Source organism: Pseudophryne corroboree, chromosome 5, assembly GCF_028390025.1.
Source record: "Pseudophryne corroboree isolate aPseCor3 chromosome 5, aPseCor3.hap2, whole genome shotgun sequence".
NCBI lineage: Eukaryota > Metazoa > Chordata > Amphibia > Anura > Myobatrachidae > Pseudophryne > Pseudophryne corroboree.
The window spans coordinates 252,615,679-252,628,721 of NC_086448.1; the positions used below are offsets into that span (position 1 = coordinate 252,615,679).

General features: G+C 46.0%; 1 protein-coding gene across 13 annotated transcripts in view; it reads right to left on the bottom strand.

Annotated features, from left to right (window-relative positions):
• The window catches only part of NEK10 (NIMA related kinase 10), an 831,700-nt gene that overhangs the window by 604,520 nt on the left and 214,137 nt on the right, over positions 1–13,043 (bottom strand). For all 13 annotated transcript variants that reach the window (XM_063922254.1, XM_063922250.1, XM_063922255.1 and 10 more), the window contains one exon: positions 7,470–7,553. In XM_063922254.1, the coding sequence (XP_063778324.1) occupies positions 7,470–7,553 (84 nt within the window). The remainder of the gene's footprint in view (positions 1–7,469; positions 7,554–13,043) is intronic.

A 13,043-nucleotide genomic window follows, 5' to 3' on the forward strand; every position in this document is an offset into this window, starting at 1 on the left:
GTGGGACCAGTCATCCATCGGCACCTGCGCTCTCGCTGTCTCTCCCTCTTTCTCTTCCTTTCTCTCCCTCCTTCTCTCCCTCTCTCCATCCATCTCTCACTACCTCTATCACTCTCTCGTTTTCTCTAGTCTCCCGCCCTCTCTCTCCCCTTACACCTCTATATTTACTTCTCTCCCTCCCTTTCTACCTATCTCCCTCTCTTTCCCTCTCCCCCTTTCTCTCCAACCTCCTCCCTCTCTCTCCCTCCATCTTTCCCTCTCCCTCCATCTCTCCCTCCCTCACGTCGCTCCCCTCCTTGCACTTGTCCTTGGTCTTGTCTTTGCATTCTCTATTCCACACCCCTACCCATTCTCTCTGTGTACTGTGTATTGGTCTATTGATATTTATTTATGGTGACACAGTCCTACAACTCCTGGCCAGGTTTTTTACATCCTCATAAGTGTACTTTTTGCCATGTGTATGCATCACCCACTACCGTCATCATCCGATTTACAATATTGATAGTTTATCAACATTGTATTTAATTGGATTTGTATATCAGTAATCCATAAAGTAAAAATATTAACCAGAATTTTAAACGGTAGTTCTCAAGGGGTGCCATCTTTTAATGTGCCCTGGGTGCTATTAACTCAAAGGTATGTCTCTGCCCAGGACGCCAGTGGAGGAGCACAACAGACAGCGGTGGACAGATCTAAACGACGTGCTGGACTTGACCGGGGGAGCCGGAAAGCTCCCTCACCATCCTACCTTTTCCTCTCTTTGTCTCTCTCCCCTTTACTCTCTCTCTTTGACCCCCCCCCCCCCCCGGCCCCTCTCTTTCTTCCTCTCTTGCCTTCTCTTTTCTTAAACATCTACTGTAGCTCCAATCTCGCTTCACCTGTCCACGGTCTCTCTCTTCCCTTTGTTGTTGGATCCCTTTGGCGCCCTTCTCTCTCTGAAACTACAACACTAACCACTCACAGCGGGAGGATGTCCATTGCCAATTCCCCCTAAAATAAAAGTATAAATCTGCCCGTGCTGGCGCTGCTGCTCTAGGACAATTCTGCTCGTCTCCAGCCTCCACCGACAGCAGCAGTGCAACTACTGGGAGATCTGCTGGTGGTGGCGGAGGCTGGAGACGAGCAGTATCGGTCCCCATGCTGCCCAAGAGGAGGCTCTGGAATCTGCCTCCACTGTGGGAGTGCAAGTAGGACCTGCGCTGCTTCTGCTGCCTCATGGACATGCACAGCAGGCACAGCCAGGTGCGGTGATGATAGGGTATAGTACTGTAGATTGTTTGAGGAAGGGGGGCCCCAAATTGGTGACTTGCTTAGGGCCCATGAGGTCTAAATCCGCCTCGGAGCCAAACCCTAACCATCCCTGGCATCCGGCATCAGCATTGTGAGCGGTTCAGGGTTCCGGTGCTCACCAGTGTCGGGATTCGGGTCTGGATGCCAACTACATCCCATTTGGAACAAAGGTCCAGTTAGGAAGGGAATATCCTCCAGAAGTGAAAAAAGGACCCGAATTAGCTTGCCTACTGTGGGTAATTGGTGGCAGTAGGTTACTGCGTACAAGTTGCTGACTGGCAACGATAGATGAGTGACGTCAATGCGTTTCATTCTGTGACTCTAGTAAATGTGAAGGGACGTTTGAGAGCTTTACGGGTCAGTTGTATGTATGTAATCCCCCATACTTTAAATTATGATGGGGAGCGAAGTCACGCCACCTAGGTAGTCAGGATTTACGATAAATGGTACATATAGGGACTTATGAGTATTCATGCCATATTTATGTCTTTAAATGTGCCAGAGTAAAGGATTTACCTGGGAAATCTCCTTGTCATGGTGGTAGAGAAAATTTACAGTCTAGGTGCTAAATAAAGTTTATTTTCAGTGCAGTGTTGGCATACAGTACTGTACAGTGCATCCAGAAAGTATTCACAGTGCTTCACTTTTCCACATTTTGTTATGTGACAGCCTTATTCCAAACTGGAATAAATTCATTTATTCCTTCAAAATTCTACACACAATACCCCATAATGACAACGTGAACAAAGTTTTTTTTAATTTTTTTGCAAATTTATTAAAAATAAAAAACTAAGAAATCACATGTACATAAGTACTCACAACCTTTGCTCAATACTTTGTTGATGCAACTTTAGCAGCAATTACAGCCTCAAGTCTTTTTGAACATGATGCCACAAGCTTGGCACACCTACTGTATCTTTGGCCAGTTTCGTCCATTCCTCTTTTCAGCACCTCTTAAGATCTATCAGGTTGGATGGGAAGCGTCGGTGCACAGCCATTTTCGGATCTCTCCAGAGATGTTCAATCGGATTCAAGTCTGGGCTCTTGCTGGGCCACTGAAGGACATTCACAGAGTTGCCTTGAAGCCACTCCTTTGATATATTGGCTGTGTGCTTAGGGTTTGTCAGGAATATGCATTTTGCATCACATCACTTACCAGTGCTCTGATGTACTGGCCTCCAGAGGTCACATTCCCAGCCTGGCAGCATGTTCTCTCTCCAATGTGTACCCCGCTCACCATACAGCGTCTACCCTGATGTATTCCCACCATCTCCACAGTATAGGTGCTGTCATGACACCTGCAGTCAGCTGACTTGGTGCTATCCACTCCTGAGCATTGGAGCGCTCACATGACTTGATTCTCCAATCCCTGCTGACCAAGGGGTATATACTCAGAGTTCCTGCTCAGTATCTTGGCCTTGAACAACGCGTCACATCCTATGAACAAGCGTCTCCTAGCTCTAGACTTCTGTCTTCAGAGATTCCCCTGTGTATTAGCTCTGTGGAACTACAGGCATCAGCCATCCAGTTTGGTGCAGTTCCATCTGCATTCAGATCCAGTCACCAGCTGTCTCCAGTGACTTCCTAGCTTCAATGTCTCTGTGGAACCACAGGCTCCAGCCATTCAGTTTGGTGCATACTTGCCTACCTGACCCTCTCCATGAGGGAGAAACCATCTTCCTGGCTTGACCATGGTGGAAATAACACGGGAGGGAAGACCTTTACTTGCTAGAATCTCCCTCTCAACTTCCAAGCCGTCAAACATAGCCACTGTAAGTCTGGATAGACGAACGGACCTTGTTGAAGAAGATCCTTTTGCAGCAGTAGAGGCCAGGGATCCTCCAGAGCCATGGTTAAGAGGTCCAAGTACCACGCCCGTCGAGGCCAATCCGGGGCAATTAGAGTTGCTTGAACGCTATCCCTTCTTAGTCTTTTTAGAACCCTTGGAATTAGTGGTGGAGGAGGGAACAGGTACACAAACTGGTACGTCCATCAGCGCGTCCACTGCTACAGCTTGCGGATCCCTCGTTCTGGAACAGTAACGGCATAGCTTCTTGTTGAGACGAGAAGCCATCAGATCTATCTGCGTACAGCTCCGGTGAATTGAAACACCTGGGGATGTAGGCCCCATTCCCCCGGATGGAGGTCGTGTCTGCTGAGGAAGTCTGCTTCCCAGTTGTCCACTCCTGGAATGAATATGGCTGAGATGGCCCTTGCGATGGCCTTCGCGCAGAGGAGGATTTTTGACACATTTTGCATCGCTGCTCTGCTTCTTGTTCCACCTTGTCGATTTATGCCACCGCTGTGGCATTGTCTGATTGAACCCGGATCGCCCAATCGCTCAGGAGATGGGAAGCTTGCAGAAGGGCATTGCAAATTGCCCTGAGTTCCAGGACGTTTATCGGCAGAGTAGATTGCTGAGTTGACCATATCCCCTTGGGTCACAGCCCCCCAACCCCGGAGACTAGCATCCGTTGTCAGTAGAATCCATAACTGGATATTGAAATTCCTGCCTTCTACCAGGTGAGGAACTTGTAGCTACCATAATGGAGAAATCCGGGATTTTGGAGATAAGGTCACTTCCTGATGCATGTGAAGGTGAGACCCCGACCATTTGTCCAGCAGATCCAGCTGAAATGGCCGGGCATGAAATCGGCTATATTGGATTGCCTCGTAAGCAACAACCATCTTGCCCAGCAGACGTATGCAAAGATGTATGGACACCTTGCGAGGACGGAGCACTGAGCGGACCAAAGCCTGGATAGCCAAGGCCTTGTCCATCGGAAGAAACACCTTTTGAGACACCGTATCCAGTATCATTCCCAGGAACTGAAGACGTTGGGTCGGTTCCAGGTGAGATTTCTGGAAGATTAGGATCCACCCATGATCCGTAAGCATGCGAGTCATCAGATCGATGCTGTGCAATAAACGCTCCCTGGACATAGCCTTTATCAGGAGATCGTCCAAGTAGGGGACTATGTTGACTCCCATTATGCAGTTGCAGCATAATCTCTGCCATGACTTTGGTGAAGACCCTTGGAGCTGTGGACAGGCCAAAGGGCAAGGCCTGAAACTGGAAATGATCATCCAAGATGGCGAACCTGAGGTAAGCCTGATGAGGGGGCCACATGGGAATGTGTAGGTAAGCATCCTTGACATCTAGGGATACTAGGAATTCCCCCTCCTCCAGACCGGATGCCACTGCCCGCAGGAATTCCATCTTGAATTTGACCACCCGCAGATACGGGTTTAGAGACTTCAGGTTTATGATGGGTCACACCGAACAGTCTGGTTTTGGAATGACAAAAAGACTGGAGTAAAAACCCCTGTTGCATAACGGAGGAGGTACTGGGACCACCACCCCTGTCTACAAAAGTTTTTGAATAGCCTCTTGCAAGGTAACTCTCTTGCTGCAGGTAAAACTGGCAAGCCCGATTTGAAAAATCTGAGGAGGGAGTGCTTGAAATTCCAGCCGGTATCTCTGGGAAATGAGGTCCCTCACCCAAGGATCCCGGCAGGACTTTGCCCACAAGTGGGCGAAGTTTTGAAGGCGAGCACCCAACTGAAAGTCGCCTTGCCGCTGGGGCCAACCGTCACGTGGAAGGCTTAGTGGCAGGGGATCCGGTGGTCTACTCCAGGAAGGCAGCAGTGCAAGTTTACGGAGCTTACCACGAGATCCTCTCGGAGTGATGGAGATGCCCTGGCCCCTGCCTCTGAACCTTGCTACACGAAATGACTACAAGGAGGGACCTGTGTAAGAACGTCTAGCAGGTGGCACAGCCGACGGCAGATAGGTAGATTTACCCGCCGTTACCTGGGAGATCCATTTATTTAATTCATCCCCAAACAAGGCATCACCTATAAAAGGAAAATTTTCTACACTCTTTTTGGAATCAGCACTCGCTGACCATTGATGCAATCACAGAGCTCTGCGTGCCGAAACCGCCATAGCAGTAGTGCGGCCATTTATCTTACACAATTCCTTTATAGCCTCACTCATAAAATGTGCAGCATCCTGTATGTGTTGCAGCAGAGTAATGACCTCATCCTGGTGCAGATTATCTAATCCATTAATAACATTATCGGACCACTTGACCATTGCCCTGGAAATCCACCCACAAACTATGGTGTGGCGTTGTGCTACGCCCGCTTGTCTTGAGAGTGGTCTCAAATTTTACGGTCAGCCGGTTCTCTGGGGGAAATAGCCCCTGGCACTGGCAGTACCAATTTCTTAGACAGTCTGGACACAGACGTATCGACTGATGGGGTTTTTTCCCATACCTACCTCTCCTCAGTTGGGAGTGGAAAGGTAGCTAAAAACCTCTGAGGAATTTTAAATTTCTTATCAGGGTTTAACCATGCTTCCCTGGCCAGGGAGTTTAACTCTTTAGACACAGGAAAAGTTGCTGAGGTCTTTGGTTTAACATTAAAGTACAAATCCTCTCTTACAGCAAAAAGTAGGACCTCCACCCCAAGGGGACAGAGAGCTGTCCACATCCATATCATCATCATCATCATCATCATCCACATCAGGCTAGTCAGAATCAGAATCAGACTGGAGCACCTGTGGCAGTGAGCGTTTATGTGAAACCAACAGAGGGGGCTGAGAAGCCTTTCCGGTATCAGCTGCTTTTGTCATACAATCAATAAGACTGTTTTAACACCTGTCTCTCTTTTTTAGCTGCAGCTGATTCTGAATTAACATCCTGAATCATGCTTTTAAAAGTATCTAGCCAGTCAGGTGCCTGTGAACTGTGTCCCTGTGGAGATAAGGAACATTGTTCACACATGAGTGACCCCGCTGATGAAGGGGTAGAGTTACAAGCAGCACACATAACCATGTCAACAGACATTTTGACACAACTGTGATACAGTGCAGCTCACTGCAAAACACCCCCAAACAGAACCTTGAGAGCCCCTGGAGTGTCACTGAGGAGCGGAGACCAGCACACAGAACACAGCAGCACAGTGTGTGAAATAATGTGTATAACCTTATAGATGTGCAGCGGCGCTACCGCTGGTGTTCTCCCCCCCCCCTGCTATGACCCCCTGGTACCAGTACAGAGTCTGTAACAGCGTGGGTCCAGCGTGGGGCCTTGATGATCCACAGCAGCAGGAAATGGTGCTTTCCCGCCTCTGGTCCTGCATCGGGAAGCCCCGCCCCTTGCAATGGCGCACGGTCCCTGTTGATTCTTTATACTGGCCATGCTTATAAACAGCTAAAAAACTTCAGGGCATCAGCCAAGAGCCAGTTCATCCACGGCAGGCACCCCAGATCGTGTCCCGTGACCGCTGCGCGACATGTCGCCAAAACTGCACCGGGGACCCACTAACTGGGACCCCGGTGTAACACTCACCACACTTTGATCTTTGGCATCTGTTAGATGGTGGCGGCTAGCTGCCAGCGTGGGCACACATACTAACGATGTGTAATCAGCACCTCAGGAGCTCAATGTCCTATCAGGTGGGATTACGAACCATTAACCCTCAGGAGGTTGGTCCCCCTCTAAGACCTCACGAAACAGGTAGCCTGGTTGCCAACCATGACTACCTGAAAATAACTAACTAAAACAAAAAATAAAGGAAACTCTCTGGAGCTCCAGAGAAATGCACCCATCTCCTTGGGCACATTTTTCTAAACTGAGTCTGGTAAGAGGTACATAGAGGGGAGGAGTCAGCACACACATACACACACTAAAGGTTTCAAAGTGCCAGGCTCCAGTGGACCCGTTCTATACCCCATGGTTCTAAAGTACAGAACTCCAGTATCCACTAGGACGTTAGAGAAAATTAATTTATTCTATTTTGGAATAAAGCTGTAACATAACAAAATGTGGAAAAAGTGAAGTGCTATGAATACTTTCCGGATGCACTGTATATGTCTCCATCACTAAGCCAGTTGCAATAATATATCAATGCATCCACATAGCTATAATTAGTATTACTGCGGAACTTTATACCCTGCACTAGTTCTCTATTGGTATAGTTTTTGTAGGCTGATTTTTGAGCTGCCACCGTTCCACATAAATTTGCATTATAGGAATGAGTTTTGTATTGTGCAGAGTGATACATATGAGGAAGGATTGAAGCAGGTACAGTACAGCACTGTAGTTATGTTAAAAACCTGGTTAAAACATGAAATTGCCTTCAGAGGTATATGAAACAGAAGATACTCTTACCTGTAACAAAGTAGACTTGCTTCTAATACAATCATTTTGTCTGTTTGGTAAAATCATCCTACCAATAATGTAAACACCATTTTCCTACATAGAGAATAAAAACATATAAATAAATATTTCTAAAACTGTAACCTGACAACATAATGTGTTATTAAATGGTGATTTCAAGACCTTTAAATCAATACAATGCTGGATGAGACCATTTTTTATATTAAATGTGAGGCTTAACTGGGTACACTCTTGCGGATCAACTTTGCTGATCAGATAAACGCTCTGACCCGACTGAACGATTATCTGATCAGTGTGCACCTATCGGAGATCACAAATTGGAATAAATAAGCCCCGACCTCTCGATCTGACTGCTGTAGGAGTGTCTGAAGCCGATTATCAGCTAACATTCCTGCATATATACACTATACAACTATTGGCCCAATCATACAAATTTCATAAGTCCAGCCCGATAATTATATAGCATGTATCCAGCGTTAGGTCTACTTACCAAAGTATTCTTGATGCAATTTATAAAAAAATCAACAGCATTTTAATACATCACCAACAGATCCCTAATGCTTATTGTTAAACTATTAACATTACTTGATTATTATTTTTTTATAATTTCATTAATACAAGGTCAGCTCACTTGGATGTGCCAGTTTTCAGGTGTGATAAGAGAAAGGCAACAGGCACTGTAAATAGCCATTAAACTGGGCTAGAACTCTATCTTTTGGAAGAATGCTGATGGCACTTTGCTTGTGTGTTGGTAGTGCAGATGATATTGAAGATCTGGAGATCTCTAAAAAGATTAGTGGGACCAGTACCCTGAAATCTTTGCACAGTAATTAAGCACTTTTGTTGATCAATGTGCTGCTGTACATGCCTACAATATGTACCTTGATTTCTGGACTTTGGAGAGCCTTTACCAGTAGTAGAGACTTGGGGCTTGATTTTGAGTCAGGCACAGCAGTGATGTTGGATGCAGTGGAGCTGTATTTTTCATCTGCACGTGTCTGAGTTGCACTGCTCATGTGTCCTGATTTAGTTTGTAGAGTCGCAGTACAAATTGAGACACACATGTTATTTTCAAACTGTATGAACATCGCAGTTCTGAAATTAGGGCCTAATTCAGACCTGATTGCTGTGCTGCAAATATGCAGAGGGCTGCGATCAGATAGTCGCCGCCAAAGGAGAGTGGAAACCTGCCCGTGCAACTGTGGGAATGCATGTGTACGCCGTGCGAAAACTTCGCCAGGCAGCGGACATCTGTATTTCTGTTTGCAACTCAGTCACCATCGAATAATTTTTCCATACTGTGCAGTCTGTGCGTAGCCCAGGACTTACCCCTACAGTGCAATACAAACAGGCTCATCGGGGCCGGAGTTGACGTCACACACCCTGCCAGAAAACGCTTGGGAATGCCTGCGATTTTCATGACACTCCCAGAAAACAGCCAGATACCACCCACGAACGTCCTCTTCCTGTCAATCACCTTGCAATTGACATTTTTGTACCATCCTGTCACTGTATGGCATCGCGCCTGCGCATTGCGGTGTATATGGATGCACAATCATTCAGCAATCAGCCGTTGTGCGATTTCGCACAACAGCGATCAGGTCTCAATTAGACCCTTAGTAACTAATTGAACTGAGCCAAAAGAACTTTGGTTTGGTTGTAAAAGAATGCGTGTTTACTATCCACTGCAGGAGGCCATGTAATGGAGGGAAATGTCTTCCTTACAATCTCCACTCTGTCAGGTCCGGGTGTTTTTGTGAATCCGTTAACCCGGGACCAACCACAGGTGTAGGTGCTGGGGTATGAAGAAAGTAGGAAGGACGAAGTAAGTTCCGTTTCATATATTTATTAAAAATAACAATTCAGTAAAGAGTTAAATGACAAGTTGTTAATCATCATATTATACTGAAGTATTGCAGGAATGGCAGAAATAATATGCAGGATAAAGCTCAAAGATAAATAAAAGAAATGTTCATGGAAACGTATGCAAAACAAGCTGATGAATAAATGTTGAATTGTCCAAATATAAATAAGCTTTGATGCAGAACTGTAGAATGTGTTTAACTGGATAATGCAGACATGAAGAAATAACTGTAAGGATTTGCAATGAAGTTTTGAGAGTTAACTGAGAGGCTGTGAAGAATTATCTTTGTTATGGCAACATAGAAAATAAAAGTACTGAATTGGGTTACTTGCAGATTCCGGAGATCACTGTGAAACTGTAGCAGAAGACAAGGTGATGAATGGGTTAAATGCTGAGTAGAACAAACGAACAGCTGAGGGTAGTGGAATCCTCCAAACTTTGTATGGTAGGCAGACAAGGTAACCTCATGCAAGACTCTGGGAATCCAACTGCTTCCAGTAGGTGTGCAATTAACTGACGGCACAGCGGGGAGCTGGTAGATCTTTTAGCAGTGAAGGCTGCAGACGAACCTCTGGGAACGGAGGCGATATCTGGACCACGGGAATCACACAGGAATGCACGGAGAGAGCTCAGAGCTAGAGCACAGAGTTGATACAACAAAGCACTGGCCCAGAGTAACATAATCCCAGCCTACTTAAAGGCAGCACAAGCACGGGATTGGCTTACACCTGCCCACAGGTGTTTTCACAAGTGCTCTGTATTACCTATTTGGGCTCCAACATGGCCACCTCCTATACAGCAGACACACCGCAGTGCCTTAGGCCATTTGGTCCCCGCACTCACAGTTCCCAGATTCTGCATTACCTGTGCCACCGATCACGCCGCGTCCCCACACGGGCGCACAGCACCGCGAGCAACCGCACTGGCAACGGATGAACCCCAGAACCCGCAAAGGTAAGAGACCGGTTCGTGACAGTACCCCCTCTTCTACGGGTGGTCTCCGAACACCTTTGAACCTTGTCAGGATTTTTGGAGAAGTATTTCTGTACCAGTCTTGGAGCATGAACATCTTCAGAGAAAACCCAGGATCTCTCCTCCAGACCGTAACCCTTCCAATCGACCAAAAACTGTAAGCGTCCATATCGGGAACGTGAGTCCACAATCTCTTTAACTTCAAATTCCTCATTCTGCAAAGAGTGAACTTTAGGAGATTTGGACTGGGTAGTACGGAACTTATTGAGAATCAAAGGCTTCAGTAAAGATGTATGAAAGGCGTTAGGAATTCTCAAAGACGGTGGCAACTTGACTTTGTATGACACAGGGTTGAGTACCTTTACAATGGGAAATGGACCAATAAACTTGGGAGCAAATTTCTTAGAAGGAACTTTGAACCTGAGATTGCGCGTAGAAATCCAAACTTGGTCTCCCACTTTGTAATTCGGTACAGCTTTACGTTTTCTATCTGCAAAAGATTTATAACGAGCGGAAGTTTTGACCAAGGACTTACGTACACAACTCCAGATTCTAGATAGACGTTGAAGCTCTTGATCTGCCGCTGGAACCTCTAGGGCTGGCAATGGATGGAACTCTGGCACACGAGGATGAAAGCCGAAGTTAATATAAAAGGGCGTAGATTCTGAAGATGAATGGAAGAGATTATTATGAGCAAATTCTGCCAATGGAAGGTAGTCAACCCAGTCATCCTGTGAGGACGATATATATAGCCGGAGAAATGTTTCAAGGTCTTGGTTGACTCTCTCAGTTTGTCCATCTGTCTGAGGATGATATGCAGAAGAAAAATTCAACTTGACATTTAAAGATGAACAAAGCGACCTCCAAAACTTGGCCATAAACTGTGTTCCCCGATCAGAGATAATCTCTCGAGGAAGGCCATGCAACTTGAAGATTTCAGAGATGAACAATCTGGCTAGTAAAGGGGCTGATGGTAACCCAGTTAATGGAATGAAATGTGCCATTTTCGAAAATCGATCCACTATCACCCAAATGGTATTTCGCCCTTTTGATGGAGGTAGATCGGTCACGAAATCCATTGAGATATGAGTCCATGGTTGTTTGGGTATGGATAATGGATGTAATAAACCTGGTGGAGAACTTCTTGGACTCTTATGTTGGGCACATTTAGGACATGCTGCTATAAACTCTTGGACATCGGCTTTGAGACGTGGCCACCAATAAGACTGTTGAATAAATTTGAGAGTCTTTAGAACCCCAGGATGACCCATGAAGGAAGAGGAGTGAGCCCAGGTAAGCAGCGTTTTCGAAGACTTGTGGCAACAAAGGTCTTGCCAGGCGGAGGAACTGGAGAGTTTCGAGTCATTAAAAAGGACGTAGGATTCACAATGGCTTGATTCGTGGTAGCATCATTTAATTCAGAAGAAGCAAAGGACCGGGAAAGGGCATCTGCCTTTTTGTTCTGAGACCCTGGACGATAGATGAGCTTGAAATCAAATCGTGTGAAGAAAAGCGCCCATCGAGCTTGTCGTGGATTCAGACACTGAGCTGACTGCAGATACAGAAGATTCTTATGATCAGTATAAACTGTAATGCGATGTTGTTCTCCTTCTAGAAGGTATCTCCACTCCTCAAATGCCAACTTGATGGCAAGTAATTCTTGCTCACCGATTGCATAATTACGTTCTGCCGGGAGGAATTTACGGGAGAAATATCCGCAGGGATGGACCTTTTTATCTTCAAAGACTTGTGTTAACACAGCTCCTACTGCTTCTGTAGATGCATCCACCTCTAGTAGAAAGGGACGATTCAAATCAGGCTGTCGAAGAATGGGGGCTGACCCAAAGGCTTGCTTTAAATCAGAGAAGGCTTTAATTGCTTCAGAAGACCAGTTCGTAGGATTTGCTCCCTTGCGAGTTAAGGCTGTGATGGGAGCAGCTAACGAAGAATAATTCTTAATGAATCTCCTATAGAAATTAGCAAAGCCAAGAAATCGCTGAATCCCCTTGAGAGTTGTAGGAGTGGACCAATCTCGGATAGCTTGTACCTTACCGGGATCCATACATAGCTCTGATCCAGAAATGATGTAACCAAGGAACGGTATGGAAGATACTTCAAAAGTGCACTTCTCTAACTTACAATAGAGTTGATTTTTCCTCAGACGTGTCAGTACCTCTTTAACTTGGTGACGGTGAGACTTTAGATCCGTAGAGAATATTAGGATATCATCCAAGTACACTACTAGACACTTGTAGAGAAGATCACGAAAAAGTTCATTCACATAGCTTTGAAAAACTGCAGGTGCATTACAAAGACCAAAAGGCATTACAAGGTATTCGTAATGCCCATCCCGGGTATTAAAAGCAGTCTTCCACTCGTCCCCTGCCCGGATGCGGATTAAATTGTAGGCCCCTCGGAGATCCAATTTTGTAAACACAGTAGCTCCCTTTACCCGGTCAAATAATTCTGGAATTAAGGGTAATGGATACTTGTTTTTCACAGTGATCTCATTGAGTCCACGGTAATCTATGCATGGTCGTAACCCACCGTCCTTCTTCTTAACGAAGAAGAATCCGGCTCCTGCAGGTGAAGAAGATGGTCTGATAAATCCTTTGGTTAGATTTTCCTGTATATAATCAGACATAGCTTGCGTCTCTGGGATGGATAGCGGATAAATTCGTCCCCTAGGAGGTGTTTTACCCGGAACCAGGACGATTGGGCAGTCCCAT